Source organism: Sphaeramia orbicularis, chromosome 16, assembly GCF_902148855.1.
Source record: "Sphaeramia orbicularis chromosome 16, fSphaOr1.1, whole genome shotgun sequence".
NCBI lineage: Eukaryota > Metazoa > Chordata > Actinopteri > Kurtiformes > Apogonidae > Sphaeramia > Sphaeramia orbicularis.
In genome coordinates this window covers 39,176,389-39,200,097 of record NC_043972.1, presented here as the reverse complement: position 1 = coordinate 39,200,097, position 23,709 = coordinate 39,176,389, and the positions used below count along the sequence as shown (strand labels likewise).

At 36.4% G+C, this 23,709-nt stretch overlaps 3 protein-coding genes across 5 annotated transcripts; 2 read left to right on the top strand and 1 right to left on the bottom strand.

The window, feature by feature from the left end:
- Positions 1-748: 748 nt before the first annotated feature.
- LOC115436462 (enoyl-[acyl-carrier-protein] reductase, mitochondrial-like) lies at positions 749-4,420 on the top strand. Its single transcript, XM_030159356.1, has 10 exons — positions 749-1,034; positions 2,144-2,241; positions 2,360-2,491; positions 2,574-2,717; positions 3,139-3,241; positions 3,468-3,570; positions 3,668-3,741; positions 3,829-3,889; positions 3,984-4,056; positions 4,142-4,420. Exons 1-10 carry the CDS (start codon positions 844-846, stop codon positions 4,303-4,305), a joined length of 1,143 nt encoding a protein of 380 aa, XP_030015216.1. The 5' UTR covers positions 749-843; the 3' UTR covers positions 4,306-4,420.
- A 2,392-nt stretch (positions 4,421-6,812) lies between these two features.
- On the bottom strand, positions 6,813-13,332 carry LOC115434883 (acid sphingomyelinase-like phosphodiesterase 3b). Its single transcript, XM_030157013.1, has 8 exons — positions 13,015-13,332; positions 12,693-12,906; positions 11,170-11,267; positions 10,218-10,361; positions 9,915-10,084; positions 9,371-9,551; positions 7,520-7,653; positions 6,813-7,370 (listed from the first exon to the last, which is right to left on the bottom strand). The coding sequence occupies exons 1-8, from the start codon at positions 13,190-13,192 to the stop codon at positions 7,005-7,007; spliced, it is 1,485 nt and encodes a 494-aa protein (XP_030012873.1). The 5' UTR covers positions 13,193-13,332; the 3' UTR covers positions 6,813-7,004.
- A 935-nt stretch (positions 13,333-14,267) lies between these two features.
- rpa2 (replication protein A2) lies at positions 14,268-22,592 on the top strand. 3 transcript variants are annotated; one of them, XM_030159256.1, is made up of 9 exons: positions 14,268-14,424; positions 15,613-15,704; positions 16,193-16,294; positions 16,523-16,636; positions 17,332-17,406; positions 17,697-17,813; positions 19,621-19,767; positions 20,229-20,323; positions 22,172-22,592. In XM_030159256.1, the coding sequence occupies exons 1-9, from the start codon at positions 14,298-14,300 to the stop codon at positions 22,257-22,259; spliced, it is 957 nt and encodes a 318-aa protein (XP_030015116.1). In that variant the 5' UTR covers positions 14,268-14,297; the 3' UTR covers positions 22,260-22,592. The 3 variants fall into 3 exon arrangements, with proteins under 3 accessions (XP_030015116.1, XP_030015118.1, XP_030015117.1); XM_030159258.1 differs by lacking the exon at positions 14,268-14,424 and adding an exon at positions 15,218-15,394 and having other exon boundaries at positions 15,616-15,704; XM_030159257.1 differs by lacking the exon at positions 14,268-14,424 and adding an exon at positions 15,222-15,394.
- The last annotated feature ends 1,117 nt before the right edge of the window (positions 22,593-23,709 follow it).

The following is a 23,709-nucleotide window of genomic DNA, read 5'->3' as shown; positions in this document are numbered from 1 at the left end:
AAGAACAACAAAGTTATAGTAATGGTATGAATGTCAGGGTATGAGATGGTGTGTAAGTGTCCACTGTGTTGGCTGATATGGAACTACAACAACAAAACCCATGAATATACAAGAGAACAGCTGTAGAATAACTGTCTACTGTAGTGACTTATGCATGAAAGGGTTAAGGAGAAGGGGTGGGATTTTATAAGTTATGCTTCTTCTCACTTCTTTTCGAATATGTATTATATGTCTTTTGTTTAAGTGTTTTGTTTATTTTCTTCTGTTTTGACATTCATATTTGAAATAAATACATCAATCAAATCAATTAATCAAGTGAGTCATAAATGAGTATTAGAGTATGTTAAAATGTGAGAAATCATCTGATTAGCTGCATTAAAAATGTTTTTATTTCATTGTTTTCATATCACTTTCTGATATTGGGTTTTAAATACATGTTTCTTCGCTTCAAGAATAAAATGCACGGCGTAGCTGAGTGGACATTTTTGTAAATCCATGAAAAAAACAAACTCAATTGCATTGTTTTTTTCATGCCTAAGGTGGAATAAAACATCCAAGAAAAAATCTCAACAAAGGTTCTCATAATTCGTGCATGAAAGAGTTAATTCATACACTTTCTAACCTTTTCAACTTAAGTACCCAGGTTGTAATTGTAGTAGTTGTACTGCGTCTATCCACCAGGGGCGCTGTTCTCTGTTTATATTTTAACTCACACAACCTTATGGGTAAAATCCAATATGGCCGTCCAATGAGAGGAATGCTAACACAGTTCACAGACTAAATAGCAAATACTTTTTTTAAGTTACGTTGTTGTCACGGTTTAAAGTGAGGCTTTGTGTCGTAATGTTGCCAATAAACACCGTGTGTTTTAGGAGCCAGACCAGCTTTAGAAGTCATTTCGCGGCTCTTTTTCAGCTGTCGAGGCTAAGGGATAAAGCTAACGTTGCACACTTCAGTCATTCTGCAGGACTGTCAGCACAAACATGCAGGGCACTTCAGTACAAAAAGCACGGAGACCCTTCTCAAGTCGTCCAGTAAGGAAACCTGTCTAATTAAATATTTTAACATGTATTCCGTGGATAAAATTAACCCGTTCATGCATAGTGGTCACTACAGTGGACAGCTATTCTACAGCTGTTCTCTTGTATATTCATGGATTTTGTTGTTTTATTTTAATATCAGCCAACACAGTGGACACTCATGCATCATCCCATACACTGCAATTTATACCATTACTGTAACTTTCCTGTTCTTGGTAAACCTGATCTAGAGTAACATGTTTAAGTGTAAATCAATTGTTGTTATTAGTCTGTAATGAACAGTTTTTGTAAAAATTTGTGTTTTTTTTTTTTTTTTTTTTTTTGCATATTATCTCCATGAAGTGAGTAATGACTGGTATTAAAGGTGCTAAAATGTGAGAAAACATCAGAGTAGCGGCATTAAAAATAAATGTCTGGTAAAGGTTCATTCTGTCTTCCATGTATTATTATTGTAGGTAATTAATTTATCAGACAAACTAGTAAAGAGAGTACACAAACAACTACCCCTGTCTGATAAATTAATTACCTAAAATAAGCATTAAAAATGTTTATACCATTACTGTAACTTTCCTGTTCTTGGTAAACCTGATCTGTAGTAACATATTTCAAGTCTAAATCATTTGCTAATTGTTATTAGACTGTAATCATCAGGGTTTTTTTTTTTTCAAGTTGGTGTTTTTTTGTTGCATATTATTATAAACGAGTAATAACTAGTATTAGAGTATATTAAAATGTGAGAAAACATCAGATTAGTGTTTGTATGTGGTAGTTTTCAATCAGTATGTCAGTAAATGCAATGTTTCTTTGCTTCAAAAACTACACGCATGGTGTCCAGCTGAGTGGACACTTTTGTAACTCCATGAAAGATAGGTCCATAAAAAAAATTTCAATCACATTGTTTTTTTCATGCCTAAAGATGAGTAAAAACACTCAGGAAAAAAATCTTGATTAAAGTTCTCATAATTCATGCATGAAAGGGTTAAAGTTTGTGTATATGGTGGTGTATGTGTGTAGATACTGACCCTCATGGCTAACAGTCTGGTAAACATTCAACGTTCAGTCTCATGTGAAATACAAAATTCATGGGATTTTCTGGTCGACAGGTTGGATGATGTGGACCTTCACCCCATGGGTGCCAAAGACGTGCTTGTTAAAATACTGGCTGCTCCTATTAACCCATCTGATATCAACATGATTCAAGGTATTTGATAAATCCAGTCCACATTAGGATTACCAACTGAAATGAAATACCACAAAGGTCACAGTATGGTATGGTTTGTATATCATGTAGATCAGTTTTTCTACCTGTGTTTTGTCAGGTACATATGCTATCCTGCCTGACCTTCCTGCTACTGGGGGCAACGAGGGGGTGGCCCAGGTTATAGAGGTGGGCAGTCAGGTGACATCCTTAAAAACTGGAGACTGGGTCATTCCAAAAGATGCTGGTCTAGGTAAAACTCAGCTGGAAATATACAAATGACAAATGATAATTATTCTGTTTTCTTAAGGTGAGAGTGGTTTTTGTGTGAGCAGGTACGTGGAGGACAGCAGCAGTTCTGTCGGAAGACGATGTCATCTCACTGCCAAATGACATTCCCTTGTTGGCTGCAGCCACACTGGGTGTAAACCCCTGTACTGCTTACAGAATGCTTTGTGACTTTGAAGATCTCAAGCCAGGTAGCCTTTTCCACATACGGGAGATGTGTAGTTTAAACCTGAATCAATGTGTCCAAATACATGGCATTGTTTTACTGCCATTATTATCTGTGTTTCTCTGTGGACCACTACAGTGAATTGTGTTTACACATGATGCCTTTTATTAGACAAATTGACATACAGAATTAAGGGTTAATATATGTGTAATTATTCTATTATATATTAAGTTTAGGTGCAGCGTTGCCTTACATAGGGACTAATCCTGTATTATGACACACAACACTGTTATTCAACAAGCTGACAAAGATAGGTCACTCAACTAAAGCAAAAGTAAATTAAAAAGAGGTTTAAGGATGTATTATTCCTCTGTAGGTATAAAATAAAATATGCTCAGCAGAAATCTTCATTGCCATGTAATGGTGTTTCTTTGTCTTCTTTCTAGGAGATTCAGTGATTCAGAATGCGGCGAACAGTGGAGTTGGACAGGCTGTGATACAGATAGCTGCTGCTAGAGGACTAAACACTATTAATGTGGTCAGAGACAGGTGAACATACGTCATGTTACTTTATTCTTAAAGGAAATGTTTTCTAGATATTGTGCATAAATAGATTCCTTTTTTTTCCTCTTTTCTTCGTTCCTCAATGTATCTTCAACAGACTGCGGTGACCGTCGTTGTTTCAGACTGACGGCATGTTTTTGATGTTAACCTGACAGTGACAGAATTTATGACTGTAATGAACTTGTCTTTCATTGTTTCTTTTCTTTTAAAGGCCAGAGTTCACACAGCTCAGCGATAGGCTAAAGGTCATTGGAGCCACTCATGTGATTAAGGAAGAGACACTTAGGCGGCCTGAAATGAAGGAACTGTTCAAAGTGTGTGAGTTAGGGGACAGCTTTAAAAAATATGATCTTGCAGTTTTGCAGTAAATTAACACATGCCTAATAATATTATGACTCCTTTTGTCTGTAGACTTGTCCAAAGCCTAAACTAGCACTGAATGGAGTTGGAGGCAAAAGTGCAACTGAACTGCTTCGTCATTTACAGTGAGGATGCAGTAGAATCATTGTTGACATATAATCTTTTTATACTGAAGAGAAAAGCTGATTATAAACCTGTCTTATTTATTGTAGGGTTGGGGGATCCATGGTGACATATGGAGGCATGGCCAAACAGCCTGTAACTGTTCCAGTGGTAAGCTAAAGTGTGGTCTGATGCCCTGATTTTACAAAAGAGACTTCCCGTATAATTCATTACTCAATATTCTCAACAAATTCATATTTTCCAGAGTGCCCTTATTTTCAAAGATGTGAAAGTTCGAGGATTTTGGGTCACTCAGTGGAAGAGAGACCATTCACATGGTGAGTAGTCATGGAATTAGACAAAAACTCCCAAATGAGTCTTTGGAAATTAGTTAATGAAAAATCTTCCATTGTTCCTCTGTAGATGGCAGCGCATTCAGAGACATGTTGGATGAGCTTTGCTCCCTCATCAGGCAGAAAAAGCTGACAGCCCCTGTTTGCACTGAGGTGAACCTCCAGGAGTACCGCAGAGCACTGGACGCAGCCATGCAGCCTTACACCTCTGCTAAACAGGTCCTGATCATGTGAACAGTCTGCTGTCATCAACGCATGAAGTCAAACCAGGACATTATTCTTCACCACCTCATGCAAATATGTTGCTCAAGAATAAATTAAATGAATATATCCTCGCCTCAGGCTCATATTCCAGTGTTGTGAAGTGCTTGAATGGCACTTGAGTTTCCCCTAGATGACTGGTAGTAATTAAAAAGTCTTCAAGGTTCAAGGTATCTTTATTATCCCTGAAGGGCAATTTGATTTGCAGACAGCAGAATAATCAGCAAGTGGACAGCAGATAAAAACAAATGGAACTAGAAAAGCACTTGGAGAGCGCACACCTCTGCCAAGACAGATCAGTGCCCCCCCACCCCCCACCCCCAATCACCACCAAAATTTAATATCTTGCACGCAGACAGACAAACCAACGCCGGCAAAAACATAACCCTCTTAGCGGAGGTAATAAATACATTACAAGTATAAATAATTATAGAGTGTCATTAACCAGCCAGATGGTCAATATAATAAATGATTTTTTTTTTTTTCTATTGGTTCTGCACAGTGGTTGGTTGTATCTACAACCTGATGGAAGGAATCTGAATTCATCAGATCACGGATGGCTCAAGTCAGTAATAATGCTTCTAGCCTTTTTCAGGGATCTACTGACGTACAAGGAGAGATGATCATTGAGGGGAATGCCAGCAGTTTAGTTGAAATTCTCACAATTCCCTGAAGATGATTTCTCTGTTGAGCAGGAAGTGACCCGTGCCAACAGATAAAAGAAAAGGTTCAAGCAGATTCAGTGAAACAGGAGTAAAACATTCACACAAAGTTGTGTCAACATTAAAACTGTGAAGTTTGAGTCATCGTGTTGCCTCAGTTCATGTGCCAACAGTTCCAAAGATAGGTTAATGACGATAAAGCACGAGACAGACGAGAGGATTAGAAAACACACTAAACTTGGTTCAAAACGTAGTTAAAATTGAAAAAAAAACAAGTTGAAACCATGGTTTTAGACCACACACACAATCGCACTCTACTGCAGGGGTCACCAACCCTGGTCCTTGAGATCTACTATCCTGTGTGTTTTAGATATATCCCTCTGACAGTCATTATCAGGCTTCTATGATTTGAATCAGATGTGATGGAAGAGGGATACGTCTAAAATATGCAGGACAGTAGATCTCGAGGACTAGGGTTGGTGACCCCTGCTCTACTGCGCATGGCCATGAACAGCGCCACACCCCACTCCAAATTGCTTTTACAGCAATATGGGATAACATAATCATTTTAGAACTCAGATAAAGCAGCTGTATCTGTATGATTATTAGTAGATAGCTAGTACAAGTGCAATTGATTTTGATAAACTGATTAGTTGCTGTGTTGATTCTGACATTGAACGTGTATGGATTAATTCTGTAAATTAAACTGACACATGTAAGACGGACCTTAGACATAGTACAATAAGGCAGTTCCATAGCTTTGGGGGAAGAAACATTAACTCAGCCCACCAATTATATGATAAGCACTTTAGCCTCTTGAGCCTCAGCGACACTACATAGTTTGTCAATTGGCGGGAAAACCATAACCAATAAACCACAGTCAAGAGACCACAACAAAGAGCAGTGAAGCCAAAGGTTGTTTCATTTCTTCCCTCTGTATTTACTGCACAATTCCATTAAATGATCACACATACTCTTAACTTTGGAAACACTTCTAGGGATGTGAATTGTTTATTATTGTCATTTAAAAAATGACTATCAGTTTTGCTACGTTACATTTTATCCAAAGATTCCTTGAAGCTTTCACTATTTATCCCCCCCATCCTAGACATGATCTGTATTAAAAATAAATTAACTTTGATAAGTTTTTACAGAAAAAAAGTAAACAATTCATAATAGGGAAACAATTTTAGTGTTTATTACAAAAGTTAAAGTGTTGGCACATAATTTTTCGGACTCTCCAAAATGTCTGTTTTCACTATATGAGCAATGACAGGATAAGACTTTCCCATTGCACTAAGATCATATTAGATCAGGACTGCTTAAGCCAGTGTTTTTCAACCTTGGGGTCGGGACCCCACATGGGGTCGCCCAGAATTCAAATGGGGTCACCTGAAATTTCTAGTAATTGATAAAATAAAATCTTACGAATAAAAAATGTATGGTGAGTTTAGAGAGACAATCACAATCCATAAAAGACATGACAAACTGAAGCTGAAACTGAAGCACTGTGGTACTGTTTATCTTTCAAATGTTCATTGCGGTCAGTTTCAGATGCTGCAGCTCTTTCATAATTCATAGTTTGAGTTCTTGTTTGTTCAGTATTAATTGTCAGCCTTGTAAATCCAAGCTGGACTGACTGTACATATCCTGACCAAGGAAAATAAAATCCTCACTTTGTGCAGTAATCTACACCTGGCTTTACTGCCTCTGTCCATAATAATATACATTATATAGTCTAAATGTCATCTAAAATTAACGTTTATTTGTAACATGATCAAAAACAAATTAAGTTTTGCAAAAAAAATGTCTCTGTTTTGAATATCTGGGGTCGCCAGAAATTTGTGATGTTAAAATGGGGTCACGAGCCAAAATAGGTTGGGAACCACTGGCTTAAGCACACACCTTGAACTTAGGTTTTACATGAATAGAGAATCAAACTCTGCAGAGGCATCACTTCATGTGAATTCACACAGATGTTTAAATATGAAAATATTAGTGATGTGCACATTAATATTGATTGGCCAGTAGCAGACTTAGAGCCACAGTGAGCACCGGTAGCAACCCACCATAAATGCAAATTGCTACTTCTTTTTCCAGACAGTGCTCATACCTGTAGAAGTCAACCTCTCTAGCTGCACATACGTGGTCAACACGGCAGTCTTTGTTACACTCTGTTAGGTCATAGCTGACAGAATTGAACTCGTAGTACTTCTGTAAGTAGCAGTTGTCGTTAGCTACGCGGTCCAGAATGTGGTGCATAGAGGCTGGGGAGGCGTCTGGTACTCTGAAGCTTTCTGTGAGACGGTACTCCTTCTCCCACTGTCCACGGGCTGCGTTAGCACGAGTCAGGTTGAGATAGTAGGTCACCACATCCTGTATTAGATTCAAGTAGTTAATCAAAACAGAAACTGGAACAAATAGTGTTTTTTAAAAGGTTGTACTCTTAATAGAGATTGTGGATATCAGGAATAACATCAGAGTATTTGATTACCATGCGCAGTGTCCAAATAATCTCAACTTACTTTGACCAGGAGTGTTTGAGTGTCATACTCGAAGACGCGGATCCCAGGGTTATTGGCTCCATCCACAACTCCAGGCAGCGTTGTTTTCCACGGGGTGACGCTAGGACTGAGGAACATTGTACCAATAGGAGAGCCTGTAGATGTAGAGGTTGGAGAAGTCTATGCACTGTAACATTGAAACAATACTGTGGGAAAAGTGGAAGGACTGATTCACATTCTTAAAGTACAGGCTCTGAAATGTACTGCAAGTATAAAAGAAAAAAAGTAGACACATGAATTTGTATTTTACATTGTTTGTGTCTTGAAGAAAAATTCTCGTCACACAACATTAGCACACAACATTAGATTGACCCATAAAGACCCAGCACTACTTTTATGTCAGTTTCCAAATGAATTTTTCTCTCTATTTTACTTTTCTTAAGCGATTTATCACCATTTATTATTATATTATCTTCTGTATTTTGTGAATTTTCAATGTAAATCAAATATTTTTATATGTTTAATTTACTAATCATGTAGATGTTCATAAAAGCTCAGATTAACGTTGAGGGTGTTTATGTCAAAAACAGAATTTTTTTTTTAAAAAGTGACTTTTTCAGTCAAATTTATCATCAACTGAACATAAACCCAGTGTCTCCATTCACTGTCATTGATCCAACTCCGTGGGTTTTACGGGTGAATCCATGTTGTAGAAGATGACAGTGTTTCCACATTCACTACGGAGCCTCTGAACGTCCAAATGGGTCATATCTGATGACCATGAAAAGGTGACAAACTGAATTTTACACCAATTATTTACATGTATTGATAGGATTAGTGGATCAACAGGTATTAAACAGTTTAGATCAGTAGATGGTTTAGGTCGACGGTGGAGGTTTGGGTCTTTGTGGGTTGAAAAACATAAATAGGGACTCACTCACAAAATACACGTGAGAATATAGTTTTTATGTAGTTGAATCTTGTTACTTTCTTTATTTTGTCTTGTGACTTTTCCTCATTTTCATCTTAGATATTGGCACTTGTTTTATCATTTTTTTGTCTTGTTACATAATTACCCAGCCCCCCGAAGGGGAGGCAAGGGGTATTGTTTTTGGTTCAGTTTGTTTCTTTGTTTGTTAACACTCTAGCAAAAAAACTATTGGTTGATTTCATACCAAATTTGGTTTATAGATTGCCAGTGACCCAGAATAGATGTCTTTACATTTTGAGGAAAAGTAGGTCAAAGTTTAAATTTTTTCTGATTTTTTAAAATCGTTTTTCTTCTCCTATTTACTTATAATGAGCTATATTTCAAATGTCTATAAAAACATCAATTTTGTTTCAATTTACTTCACACTTGGCACGTATATAGAGGCAATTGATATGCTGACATCAGCACATGCATAGACATGGTGATATCAGCTGGATCGATGCCAAAATAAACTACAATATGTGCGAGGGGCGGGGTTTGTTGTGTCTGGCACCACTTGTTTAAAATGTGTTTGCCTTATGTCTTTTATATTGTATTTGTCTTTATGTTTTTTTCATGATTTTTGTTTCAATCATTTGTCTTGTTTTTATCTTGTTTGTCATGTGTGCCATGAAACAGTGGATACACAAAGGACTCATCTTTTTTTTTTTTTTTACGTGTAACTATTCCATCTATTTCAGCTGAAAACAGTCTTGATGTAATGAACTGTTTATTGCTACCTCTAGATACAGAAAGGACGTGGAATAATTTACCTGTTTATGTAAGGGTTGGATTTGAGATACACTGCACTTCACAATTAAGACAAAACGTGCAAAGAAAATACTATTTGATGACCTATCAGAATGTGTTTTAGTTGTGTTATCACTTAAATGGAATCTTACCGTCTGAGCTGTAGAACATTCGGAAGCTGTCAGTATGATGGTGACCAAAGAACTGTCCGAGAATGACTTGGTGATGCTTCTGAATTAACTGTATAAACTTGTCATTGAACACAGGGTCGAACCACAGCTTACTTCTCTTTTTTTCAAAGAAACCAGGAGGAACGTGGCCAATGATGTACACCTGCAGACAAACCAGTGTGATATCTGCTGTTCACATTCATTATTCTATGTATAGCAGGAGTTAAATTAGACTTGGGTTTAGATGACGGTACTGTCTCACAATCTAGTTAGAGATAACCAGAAGAACAAAATGTGGTCAAACAAGATGTGAAAATGATCTGAGAGCATGTGTTTACTGATAAATATAGGTTAAAATGGGGATGAGGTATTTGTGGTGCACTGAATGTTATTCTTGTGTCCTGTTTCTCAGTAAGAGGTGATTTAGAAAAAACTGCAAATAAATGTACAGGAAGGCCCTGAAACACAACCTCAGACTATCATCTCCTGCAGCAAGATACACAGTAAAAAAAAAAATCTATTTTGCCTTCTCTTTGTTTGTGGCCGCCTCTGTGAGGACCTGGTCCGCCCAACCAAACTGCTCCGCTGGATCTTCCATGCCCAGGGTCACCTTGTTCTGGTCATAGTAGAGATTAGTGTTGAGGACGAGCATCCTGTAACCTGCTCGATTCAGGAGCTTTTCCGTGTAATATCCACCTGTATAAACAAAACAGTGGAAGAATACGCATGAAACACAGCTTTATACATTTATATAACTCATAGTGTGAGCCTACTGTGCATTTCATGCCTTGACAGAGAAATTAAAGGTATCAGAAGATGATGTCTCTACCTCGTATAAAGGTATTTCGGGACGCCGGATCCATCCAGCTCTGCCACATGTCAGCTACTTTGTAATAGATGTCGTTGGGGACTGGTGGAAGTTGGCTCTTTGGATGGTAATCATGGTTGCCCAGAGCTGAGTACACTTTAGTATCTATAGAAAGTAATAAATGGTCATCATAGTCATCATAAAACGATATATAACTGTGTTTGCACTGAAAAAGGAGAAGCTCTCCAGTGTCGTCGTACATTCAGTATAATGACGATAAAGGGAATTCTACAGGGTGGGGAAGCAAAATTTACAATATTTTGAGGCAGGGATTGAAAGACAGTGTATGACCAATTAGTTTATTGAAAGTCATGAAAATTTATTTGCCACAAGAAAATTTACATCATAGAAAATGTTTTTATTCTATGTGTCCTCCTTCTTTCTCAATAACTGCCTTCACACGCTTCCTGAAACTTGCGCAAGTGTTTCTCAAATATTTGGGTGACAACTTCTCCCATTCTTCTTTAATAGTATCTTCCAGACTTTCTCGTAATAGTTTTGCTCATAGTCATTCTCTTCTTTACATTATAAACAGTCTTTATGGACACTCCAACTATTTTTGAAATCTCCTTTGGTGTGACGAGTGCATTCAGCAAATCACACACTCTTTGACGTTTGCTTTTCTGATTACTCATATGGGCAAAAGTTTCTGAAAAGGTATGGATAATAGTGTTAGGTATGATTATGACATCAATATATGTTTGGTTTCAAAACAACTGACATAGTGCCTGCTGAGAAAAAACAACTAAATGTTCATTGTAAATTTTGCTTCCCCACCCTGTATTCTATTCTATTCTATTCTATTCTATTCTATTCTATTCTATTCTATAAAAAAGTTAACTGATATCAAAACATTTAATCATGTATAACTGTGATGCACCTCCCTTTTAATGACGTCTCTCTTGACACATACCCGGAAAAACTTGCTTTATGATTTGGGTGAGGTTGCCGATAATACTGAGCACTGCCTCTTCACTTAGCTTCTCATTAGGTACATGTGGTGTGTCATCTCTGAAAAGACAAAAAGAAGATATGTTGTTTAAATTTGCTTGGAAAAAACTGCACTAAGTAAAGGTTCTGCATTCAAAACATCACTCAAGTAAAAGTATGTCGCTAAAATCATCAGCAAAAAGTACTGAAAACCCAAACTAGTCAGATGAAAAATGTGTATTTTACTGCCGTAGACTTTCTACACTGTTGAGAAGTTTGATCTAAAGTAATGTGTGATGGCCATATATTTGCAGCATCACTAACCTGTTAAATCAATGTGTCTCTAAAACTTTCTTTGAGCTCAGCAGAGCCTTATCCAATGGCACAATGTCCACAAGCTTCTCAAAGCTGTCCAAATGTGATTCAATTAGTGTGTTATTTTTCTGCTTCACTATATCTTATAGGCAATATTGTAATTTCTTACAGTGCAGATCTTATACTTGTATTGATATATTTTCCATTTTGCTATTGGTAATTTGACTTTTTAACCCATAAAGACCCAAACAACCACCGACGACCGAAAGCATCCACTGATTTAAAATGTTTAATACTTGTTGATCCACTAATCCTATAAATACATGCAAAAAATTTCGTGTAAAATGCTGTTAATCATCTTTTCATGGTCATCAGATATGACCCATTTGCACATTCAAAGGCTCCATAGTTGCCATGGAAATACCTTCATTTTCTACAATGTTGATTCACCAGTAAAACCCATGAAGTTTGATAAATGACAGTGAATGAAGACACTTGGTTTATGTTCAGTTATATACAGATTTTACAAAAAAAGCCGTGTTTTCTTCAGTTTCCTCTGTTTTTGATGTAATAACCCTAACTTTAATCTGAGCTTTTATGAACATCTACATAATCAGTAAAATAGATATAGGAAAATACCTGATTCATACTTAAAAATGCAAAATATAGAGCATAATATTTGAATAAATGGTTATAAATCAGTTAAGAAAGGTCAAAAATAGAATTTCATTTGGGAACTGCCACAAAAGTAGCACTGGGTCTTTATGGGTTAATAGCTACATGGTTTGGTTTGGTTTGGTTTGAACACCAGTTTTATTATGTCATTATGTAATATGCTGCATGACATAATCATAAATAGTGCAAAAATATTCATTTGGTGAATCCATATGCAGTGTATATCAGGAATCCCAGGTACTGTCCTCCTACACTACCCTGTGATGACCTCTTCCCAAGCAATATAGCAGAAAATGTACTCAAATAAAGTAGAAGAACCTCAGATTTGTCCTGAGTTTATATTTTACCACTACTTTTGGAAACATCTGTCATGATTAAATGCAGTGATTTAAGAAAAACACTATCACTGGTCAATTGTTTGAGGACTATGAAGCAGGTATGGAATGTAAGATGACAAGTTATGATTATTTAAGGAGAAATTAACTTATTATATGTCAGCTCAGAGTAGATACACACCCTGTCCAGACAATGAAGTCCGGATCTGGTAGAATATCCTTCATGGCGTAAATAGAGGAGTTGATGAGGTGCCATGGTGAGTCACAAGCATAATCTCCAAATTCTCCTGCATTGCCTGCGGGTCGATTCCCACTTGATTCACACACGAGTCCAGGGTTATCATCTAGTTTGTATGTTGGGTCCCAGTGCATATCCGTAAGGTGCCAAAAGTTTCCTGCGTGACAGCCGTGCGTAATTACGCATATGAATCTGCCCATACGCTTTGACTTAAATCGCTGATAAAATAATATTACTGCACATTATGTGTATTTTTTCTTCTTACCTGACAGGGAAAAGGTCTCCTTGAAAACCACACATATTATAAGGAGTTTCACTACTGACATGCTCATGATTTGAAGCGAACTGCCGGATGTCCAGCCGCAAATGTCGGCTTTCCTGTTTTCATCCAGACAAGTTAACTTACAGGGGGCATTTAAAGGAAAAGCAAGATAAGATAACATTCAGTTATTGGTGACACGTCTGTAGAGGTTGAGCTATGAACTGCAAAATGAGATATCTTTTATGTTTGATGGCATTTCCTATTAATAACTACTGAATGTTCTCAGTGATTTTAGTGTGACCTTAAATGCACCACGTGATCACTGGATAAGAATTGAAAAGAGATATTTCCTTATTAGGCAAATTTCATGTACATGCCAGCAAATTTGCCAATCAGAAACCCAGCTTTGTGTTCTTTAAATCTTACTTAAAATCCTACCTAGACACACTAAACTTTTGCACTAACCCTAAAGCTGTGAAGACTAAAGCCTTATGTGACGAATTTAAGTTGTAATTTCTTTCTTTCTTTCTTTCTTTCTTTCTTTCTTTATTATTATTATTATTATTATTATTATTATTATTATTATTATTATTATTATTATTATTGTTATTGTTATTATTTTCTCTTCTTGTTTATTTTAATTTATTTAATTTACTTACCTATATATGTATTTATATTTAATTTCTTCCTGCCTCACCCCGAGCATTATGTTTTCTCCATGCCATGTTCTGTTCTATGTGTATATGGTATTAGTGAAATAAAGTATAAAAAAAAAAAAATTGAAAAGAGATGTACAGTAGATTAATTCATGCCAACATAAGAGCACATGTCTACCATCAATCACAATTTAGGAGAAATTCTATCGTCGGGGCTGTTTGGGTGGGTCCATAAACTGGCACACATGCAGTCCAGTCAGTGTATAAGTGCCAATCTCTCCCGAGCTATTTTTACAGACAAGGATTAGATCAGTGGCTACTTTTATATCAGCCTTTGCAGTGTTGGAGTGGTCAGACAGGGTATTCCTAGTGGATTGCAGAACTGTCAGGCCAGTCCAAAACCCAATCCAAATGTGACAGTAACCACATGAAACCATTAAGTATAAAGCAAACACCCTTGTACAGCTGTGGCACCGCTGCTTCTGGAAAGAAATAGATCACATTGATGGTTTAATCAGACAGATCCCCCTCCAGAAGCTCTGAAGTTGATCAGTCCATGCAGCTCATCTTCACAAGTCTTATCCGTTACAAAGCGATAAGAAGAACCAGAGGAAGACTAAGGAAAGAGAAATGGATGTTAAAAAGAAGCCAGGAGAGACTGAAAAGGCCAGAAATAAATATGAGGCAAAATATAAATATAAAGATTTTAAAAGAAAGAGTTTTACAAGAGGACATAAAAAGACAAGACTGACTCAAGGTAAAAAGAATGGTGTGTGCCAAGAAAAATGCCATGGGTAATTTTAATTTTAAAGTCCAATATGATCACAAAACGATCACAGAATTTGTCTTGACAGTAATTTGAGGAGAAGAAAAACAACTATGAAACAAGCACAACCTGTATGTATAAAGTCATTCATGAAGTGCTTTTGTAGTTGCTTGAAACATACTCAGATTAGAAGGGATTCTCCAAGAAACCTAGATATTCATAAGTTTGTCATGATTTGGACTTAAAGACAAAATTAAATTAAAAAAATATATACATACATTTCACTTAAAAACCATGAAACTGTTTTAAATGATCTTAGTTAACTTTTTTAAGTCAAACTTTTTTTTATTTTAATAAAAATTAAAACTGGTTAACTATGTAACTAGATCGTCTTTTTTATTTATATCAGGCCTATATCGCAAAACAGTCGCGAAATAAATAAATCAATTCAGAATTTCACGTTAGAATCCACAAATAATAAATAAAAACCATGCATCTGCTTTGCATGTCGGTGTGAGAAGGATCAATAATTTTCCGATAGCACGTGAAGGCAGCACTATTAGTGTAATAATTTTCTCTCAGTAATGTCTTTCAGGCGCATATGGCACTATTCTCAACAACCAGTACTGAACATTTCTGAAAGTTATTAGATTTAAAAAGTAGAATTTAATTGTGGTTTGCTTTTTCACCGCCAAAATTTCCTTAAAGATTAGAGGTGTTTTCTTCGCAAATGGAAATATCTGTCTGACAGACTAAACTCAGGGGAAATTAGATGTAGTCTTACGTCAGGTTCGCGGGACTTCTTTACGGAGCATGCGCACTACATTGAGTTTAGCGCGCGAGTCTGTGTCACCAGGAAGACCTCAGTGTGTTGGAGTGTCTCTGTTGTTTCTGTTGTAAACCATCAATAATCTGATTTTATTAATTTAAATACAAGAAGTCGGCAACATGTGGAACCAGGGTGAGTAAATGTTCACACTGTTATGTTCCGAAAGTCGTGTGTTGTGCTCGTTTACGGGGTTTGACCGCAGCTAACGTTAGCTTGACCAGTAAAAGTAGCCCCATTGTTTATTATTCGGCTCAGATGTCAGAGAAGTAGCAAAACCCAGTGGTTTGTGAAACGGGGTGCAAGAATAAACAATATGGTCTCATTTGTTGTTTTGTGTGTGTGTTTTCCAGGAGGATACAGTGAATCCATGGGAGGGGGCTACACTCAGTCTCCAGGGGGGTTTGCATCGCCTGCCCTGTCCCAGGGAGGAGAGAAGAAGGGGGTCAGTACTGATGTCTCCCAACAACAATAGTGTCATCATCATCTGTTAGAACCTTATTAGATATGCTGACAAAATGGCAACATCTGTGACCACCAAGCATTACATCAATATCGTCGGCTTCCTGATAAAACCTGCTAAGTGACATTTTTGGTTGGAAATAAAAACCTGCTCTCGCCCCTATTATAGCTTCAAATTTCAGTCTCCTGTGAAAGTTGTTTACATTCCATCATAAGTACCAACATTAAAGGAACAGATATTTTTTTGTCATATTCCACAGTTTGTTGTTATATAAACAGTTTTTTGTTTCTCCTGTAAAATTTGCCAAAAGTTAAATAGTAGGTTTTATCAGGAAGGCAACGATATCCTTCTATAATCTGTAGTCATCAGTGTGAACATTTCATCAAATTGTCTTAGGTTCACCTCTTCATTCACTCTCACAAATGTGTGCTTTCATCAGGCACAGTAGTAAACCTGTGTATTGTTTGCAGAGGACTCGTGCCACACAGATTATCCCCTGCACCGTGTCCCAGCTGATGTCTGCCTCCCAGGCCGACGAGGCATTCAGAGTAGGAGATGTAGAAGTTGCCCAGGTATGTTGAAACAATTTTGATTGCATGTTGCCACAATAAATGCTCCACATTGTCTAATATTAGTCATAATAGGGATTGTAAAAAAAAAAAAAAAAAAAAATACCTTTGTTTATCTGTCAAGTGAAGTGCACATTTAATTTGAGTTTGTTTTTTTTTATATGCTAATGGGCCTACCCTTCTGTCGTAAAAATTATCAGTTTTCTTGATCTTGCTCCTGTTCTCTCATAGGTTACTATTGTGGGTGTCATCAGAAGCACAGACAAATCTATGACCAATATCCAGTACAAGGTTGATGACATGACAGGTGCTCCAATGGATGTGAAGCAGTGGGTTGACACAGAGGTCAGTGGGGTTGGAACATGCATTGACAATATAACGATATTGGGCTGTTTGATATGTAAATGTATCTAGACTGGTAGCAGAACATCAAAGATTGTAACTGTTGAAAGGTGTGTGTAAAACTTTGAAGGCCACACTGTGGTTTCCTGTTCAAGTGAAGTTCTTCACCTACAGATGGGTTACTTTCGGGGCTTACCAGCATATTTATGCTAATAGTCATCAGAATACCAGACCATGCTTTGTTTCTGGTCAGCGTTGCATTCCTATTCTCACATTTATATGTCAGTATTAATCTGATACACACATTAAATAGGCAGTAAACAGACCGTGCACTTTAAAATATGTTTCTGGACCTGTAAACTGTTTAACGACGAATGGGACTCCAGTGTCATTAAATACATCAGTGCTGGTGTAAATGTCAAAGTAATAATAACTCAACATGCCACTTCTTGTTTTGAAATCATTAGGCTGGGGCTGAGTGTTATCACACTTCATGAAATAAACAGCATGAAAAAAGGTTCCCAGAGTGGTTGCGATTAAACTTGCACGTTTAAATTATCACAGCACCAGAATAAAATGTAAAGAGCTGTGTCAGTATTTTATTTGCACATATTAACTATTGTAGGAGTGTTTTTTGCTGCTGCCTTTGACAGTGTATGACTCAAGTAATGAAAGAACATTCATTTTGGTTGGTGTAGGACCCTGGTGTGGACAGCACTGTCTTGCCTCCCGGCACCTATGTCAAAGTCTCTGGAAATCTGCGCTCCTTTCAGGTGAATTTATTGTCCTTAAATTCTCTCTGCACTATGCTATGTAACCGTAAGACCAAGCGGTTGGTAAATAGATTCAGTGAAAACTTTAAAGAGTTGCTTTAAATGTGTTCTTCTGTACCATTTGTGAAGAAGAAATATTATACTGAGTAAATTCAGCCACAAGACTTCACAGAATCAATGTAGCGTATGTGTTCAACACCTATTTGACCTGATAAGAGTCTTTAGTTCCTCTGTGAACTGAGCGCATTTGAAAATAACTGTGAGACTATGTCTTTGTCTTCCTGTCTCAGAACCACAGGTCTGTGGTAGCATTCAGCGTCAGGCCCCTGGAGGACATGAATGAAATCACCTCGCATATGCTGGAGGTTGTCCAAGCACACATGGCACTCGGCAAACCTCAGAGCACGGTGAGAACGTACATAAGCCTTAACTCACTACTCGGTGTAATCTCTACCTTTCTTTAAAAAAAAAAAATACTGATAAGAAACCTGTCTAAGAAACCATGTGCCCTCACGTGTTAGTGATCATCTGCTAAAAATACATTGTGTAACTTGATCTTGCTTAAGAAACTTTAAAGTCACAAACACAAGAAATGAATCTCAGTGTGCTGAAAATGGTGGTTAATGCCAGTATCATCTGTTTACATATACCTGATTTTTAACATTTGACAACTTATTTTCTTTTGTAAAGTTCTTGACCAGTACTTTGTTTCTTTGTTTGGTTTTTGTGTCCTTTATTACCCATGTAACCAAGTCTTCATTTTCCAGTAACTATAAAAATAGAAGAAGAAGAAATGGCTTTAATAGTCCCTCATTAGCTGTTTTCAGACTGACAGAGAACCGTGCCAGTGCCAGACTGGGCTGAATGGTCTGAAAACAGCTTCTGTGGAAATTCCTTTTTTTGTTATTTTGTACAGACACAGAGGCCCATGTACACACACATGCACAAATAGGACCAATATTCAGTATATCCATTTAATGTGTACAAAGGCATCAGAGTGAGTGCCCTAGCAGTGAACTAGCATCTTTCTAGCTACCAGTCCACATGTACTTATCCTTGTCTGGGATGGGACTTGAACCGGCAACCCTCCGGTTCCCAAGGCAGGTCTCTAATTGTTAATATAAGTTTTTCAGTCCTTCATCACAATATCTTTAAATGAACACAGGCTCATATACATATGTACATACATACATGAAAAAAACCTTTAATATAACACAATCGATAAATATCTGCCACTACCATTGGTTTAAGACACATCCAGTACACTGATAGTAGCAAATATTGACAAATGGATCAATGTATCCTTAGGCTTTACAGTAATATATCTGGATATTATTTCCTCTTTTTTTTTAACCTGTCCTGTTCAGCAATGTGGCTTCTATTATGACTGTATTGGGTGCCGTGACCTGCTCAACAGTTTTGATCTTAGAGGATTTTGAACCTTAGATCAATTCCACCTATTGATTGGATTTTATTATTTATTACTGTACAGATGTTACCTGAAGTGAGAACAGGACGGGTTATACACAAACAAACATTAGACCCTGAAACAAACAAACAAACAAACAACATGAGGTGAAAACAGAACAGTCACAACAACAACAGAAGATCATCAGTGATAAACAGGATAGTCCAGTATCAAAATAAGTAGTAGCAAACAAGTGAGGACAAAAGAAACAAAAACAGCAACAGAGGAATATTGGTGACAGTCTTACACATTTAACATCTCACTTATCTCAGGCAGTTCTACACATGTTTGCCATTTATCTCTGGCAGTTTGCACAATTACCCATATGTTGCACATTTATGTAAATATATTTTTTCTCAGTAGTAGTAGTAGTTTATATTTTTGATGCTCTTTTTCTTTTGCATGCCATTTTTTAAGTGCCACTTTGCTTTGGTTGTAATTTCCTAGTTAAATTATTCTTTTAAATTTTTATACTTATCTTAAATTCTTGTGGCATTCAGTGTGTACGGCAAAGTAGGATTTTCATTGTACAGGTTGACCTGTTTCTTTACTGACTACATGAAAATAAACGCTTTGAATCTTTAAAGCAAAGTTACTCAAAGGCAGTATAACCCGATGATAACAACAGTCAAGTGTAGGTGTGTGTCTGGATGCACGTTTGAGCATGTCTGTGCATGGATATGGATGTTATTTTGTTTTGTTACCCGGAAATATGTCTGTTCAACTTTTTTGTGGTTCTCTTTTAGTCCAATGCTGGCGGAGCAATGAACATTAACACCACACCCATGTCACGGACCGGCATGGGGAACATGGGAGGCATGGGCGGCATGGGAGGGGGCTACACGGGTGCTAACGACATGGTCAACAATGGTTTAAGCGCAAATCAGAATCAGGTGAGCTTCCTTAGATATTGCCTGAAGAACTGATCCATGCTTTCAGTGAGATTGACCCCATTACATACAGGTCATGTTTTGTTATTGATGGAGCCTTCGATTGTATTTTAAAGACTTTTAATGAAAAGCCTAAAATTTCTTCTTTATGAGCTTTCAGAAATAGTTGGAGGAAAAAAATAAACAAGTAAAACAAGGTCTCCACCATTTTATGTAGAAAACATCAACTATATAAAAGTGGTTTGAGAACTCTTAACCATCACTTTCACATCAGCAGAGAAATGAGTTGCTTCATGTCACTTCTGCATGCATGTCTGGCACCATCACTCAGTTTACATGAAAATGGCTTACTCAGAAATTTTGTCACTGTTAAAGAAAGAGAAGTTGCAAAGTTTGAAGTGTGTATTTCTTTGCAAGTATGATGGACGAATCTATTTTGTATATGTTTATCTTCATTACATAAGGTGCTGAGTTTGATAAGGAGCTGCCCAGACCCACAGGGGATCAGCATTCAGGACCTGAAGCAGAGACTCAGCGGCATCAGTATCGCTGTCATCAAGTAAGACGAGCTTTACGTCAGAAGGAAAACACAATATACATATATGTGTTAAATAACTATTATCCCTAAGTCAGAACTCGAAATATTCATAATAGGATGGCATCAGTTTCTGGGAGGCAAAGATTTTTTTTGTCAATAATGAACAAACTTCACTATTTTATCCAATCAAAACCATTGGCCTTAATATAACAATAGCTTTTTACCTTGTTTTCACACATGACTGTGAGTCATTATGAGTCAGTTTTTATCAGAGCACAGAATATGCTTTATAACTAACTCCTTTTAAAAGGATGTTTTACTTCCTCAAACGTCTAGCTAAAAATAGAAGAAGAAAAAAATCTTCCCTAATAGAATAAAGTGTGGTCAGTCACCAGAAATGTTTAATGCTTGTTGAAGCTTTCTCACAAGTGTCCACATCTTTATTTTAAGCATAAGAACTTTATAGCAACTTCTGCCTTTGTAAAAATGTGTTTCTGACTGATATCATGATGATAAATTCTGCTAGATTTAAAGATTCTTACATAATGATAATGATAGACTTTATTTCGAATGTAAGTAGAAATAAATGAAGCTGAACAAAAGGCAAAAAGAAATTACCAATTTAAATAGAACACTAATATACTGAAGGAAATGAATCAACCAAAAAAAGTAAGGGAAAAAAGAGTCACACAATGTACAACTGTTTCATTGTGGCTCTTTAACTGTATTTTAACTGTATTTTAATTGCATTTTAAATTGTAATTTAATTTGTTTTGTATTGTAAAGCATTTTGTGACTCCCTGTCTGTGAAAAGTGCTCTATAAATAAAATTTACTTACTTACTTTATGTCTAAAAAGGAGTGGAAAGAAGCCGAGATTTTATTGTCCTACCCCAACTTAAGTTTTTTTAAATTTATATTTGACATAGTTGGCATCCAGACCGTCAAATAACATTATATTTATTTATTGGGCATTTTCCTGGTCGACTGGTACCCAGATAACCAGGCAAACATAAGGCAAGGCAAGTTTATTTATACAACACATTTAAAGATACAACAAAGGGCCAGACAAGTATCAACTAGCTGCCATACTGCGCACTAAGAACATTAAAAACAACAACAAAAAAAACTAAAATAAAATTAAGTGATAAGAAATAACAATGTAGCTGTAGAAAGAAATGGGAGACTTTGAAAGAATTGGAATTAGATATGGTATAATCCAGTGTTTTTCAACCGTGGGGTCGCCGGAAATTTCTAGTAATTGATTTAAAAAAAAAAAAAAAAAAAAATCCTTACTAGTAAAAAATATATGGTTAGTTGACAGAGACGATTACAATACATAAAAGACAAACTCTGAAGCTGAAACTGAAGCACTGTGGTACTGTTTATGTTTCAAATGTTCATTGTGGTCAGTTTCAGATGCTGCAGCTCTTTCATAATTCATAGTTCAAGTCATTGTTTGTTCAGTATTAATTGTCAGCCTTGTAAATCCAAGCTGGACTGACTGTACATATCCTGACCGAGGAAAATAAAATTCTAACTTTGTGCAGTAATCTACACCTGGCTTTTCTGCCTCCATCCAGAATAATATACGTTATATAGACTAAATGTCCTCTAAAAATAATGTTTATTTGCAACATAGTATAGCAAACTATTAAATGATCAAAAACAAATTAATTTTAGCAAAAAAAAAAAAAAAATTCTCAGTTTTGAATGTCTGGGGTCGCCAGAAATTTGTGATGTTAAAATGGGGTCACGAGCCAAAAAAGGTTGAAAGCCACTGGTATAATCACATTTGGAAAAAGTTTACAAATCTTTACAAAACAGTGCTGCAAAAATTCCATTCATTTGTCTCTTTGCGTTTCGACAGACAAGCAGTAGAATTCCTCAGCAACGAAGGACACATCTTTTCCACCATCGACGAAGACCACTACAAATCAACCGACAACGACGACTAGACGCCGCACGGCTGAACCATTATGTGACAGTCTTTACCATTCAGTCTAACTATAGTCCTTCCGTGTTAAAACGCTGTGGTCAAAGAACACATGGTTAAAGTTCGGTGGCATCTCTTGGTTCACACATCCTGTATTAGTGATACCACACCTGCTTCTTTGACAGACCTGCAACTAAAGCTGTTGAAGACGCTGTTGTCGGCCTTTTATACTGATCTTTGTGTTTTCTGCTAAATATTGCGAAGCATTTAGTAGTTTGACACCTTTGGAATATAAGTACTTGATTTATTTTTGTGTATGTGTTTGCCAAAATAAAATTGATACTGGTCAATACTTGCTCTAGTAATTTGGTAGTGTTGATATATTTTCATAATCTAATGTCTAAAAATGTTGATTTGCACTTTTTAATCATTTACACATTATAATATCTAATAATATAATAATAATCTAATCTAATAACAAAGATCAAGGAAGCTTTTTCTAAATTTACTACGATGTAGAAACATGAAACACTTAACTTCTGTATCTGATCGTTTGTTTAAGCTCACATTTCATCTACATTTGATACATGTACTCACTATAGTTCATCCTGCTACCAACTGCAAAAAGGAAATGGGACACGAATAAACCAAATGTTTCCAAAAGTGTTCATCACATCTATAAAATTTCAGTTGCATGTCAATTAAGTCGTGTGAAAGTAAACAACAGTTACAGCTTAGAAATAACAGGTTGTACACACCTGCCAAAGCAAACATTTCTGTTTTATTTATTAATGAATAAAGCCCCATAAATCAACAAAAATACACAAGAAGGATACATTATTTTGTTCATTTGGAAACATTCCACAGTATAACACAATAGCTCTTAGCACAAGTAAAGGATATGATATTAAATACATTTTATGAGTAGTTTGCTGTAATGTATGTTGAGCTTCTGCAAATTCTAACCAAAAAATCCTGAGCTACAGTCAACAGCAATATTTTTATCTCTGTGGTTAACACCATCTTCAAGAAAAGACAGCTTTAAGCCATGCCTTTATATAATTTGCTTAAATATAACATTTTAGGGGGTTCACAAACAGTTCCTCTACACTATGAGTCAGTGCATTATGGGAACCTTGTACTTGGGCTTTTCCTATTCTTCACACCTGTCTGCATGTTACAACTTAGTTTGTATAAAATAAAATCAAAACAAGTTATAGTCTCTCAAATATAAATACCACAGATATTAATACTTTCCTCAACCAGTTTGAACACAACAAATAATACAAGTAGTTTGTTAGAAATCTGTCTTAAGTTAACAGGTCAGGGGTGTCGTTTACATACTCATTTTCTTTCAGGGACCACATTCAGCCCATTTTGACCTCAAGTGGGCCAGACTAGTAAAATAATAGTATAATAGCCTATAAATAATGACAACTTCAAGTTTTTCTCTTTGTTTTAGTGCAATAAAA

What these genes read in the sequence shown, in the direction of transcription:
- rpa2 (XM_030159256.1), top strand. Translation starts at nt 14,298, where the DNA reads ATGGATGTTAAAAAGAAGCCAGGAGAGACTGAAAAGGCCAGAAATAAA. An exon ending in GAGATGTAGAAGTTGCCCAG is followed by an intron (nt 16,295 to 16,522) that starts GTATGTTGAAAC and finishes GTTCTCTCATAG; the next exon opens with GTTACTATTGTGGGTGTCAT. An exon ending in TCGGCAAACCTCAGAGCACG is followed by an intron (nt 17,814 to 19,620) that starts GTGAGAACGTAC and finishes GTTCTCTTTTAG; the next exon opens with TCCAATGCTGGCGGAGCAAT.
- LOC115436462 (XM_030159356.1), top strand. Translation starts at nt 844, where the DNA reads ATGTTGCCAATAAACACCGTGTGTTTTAGGAGCCAGACCAGCTTTAGA. An exon ending in AAATGAAGGAACTGTTCAAA is followed by an intron (nt 3,571 to 3,667) that starts GTGTGTGAGTTA and finishes TTTTGTCTGTAG; the next exon opens with ACTTGTCCAAAGCCTAAACT. An exon ending in GAAGAGAGACCATTCACATG is followed by an intron (nt 4,057 to 4,141) that starts GTGAGTAGTCAT and finishes GTTCCTCTGTAG; the next exon opens with ATGGCAGCGCATTCAGAGAC.
- LOC115434883 (XM_030157013.1), bottom strand. Translation starts at nt 13,192, where the DNA reads ATGTTATCTTATCTTGCTTTTCCTTTAAATGCCCCCTGTAAGTTAACT. An exon ending in GGAGACCTTTTCCCTGTCAG is followed by an intron (nt 12,907 to 13,014) that starts GTAAGAAGAAAA and finishes GCTGTCACGCAG; the next exon opens with GAAACTTTTGGCACCTTACG. An exon ending in CTCAAACACTCCTGGTCAAA is followed by an intron (nt 7,371 to 7,519) that starts GTAAGTTGAGAT and finishes AATCTAATACAG; the next exon opens with GATGTGGTGACCTACTATCT.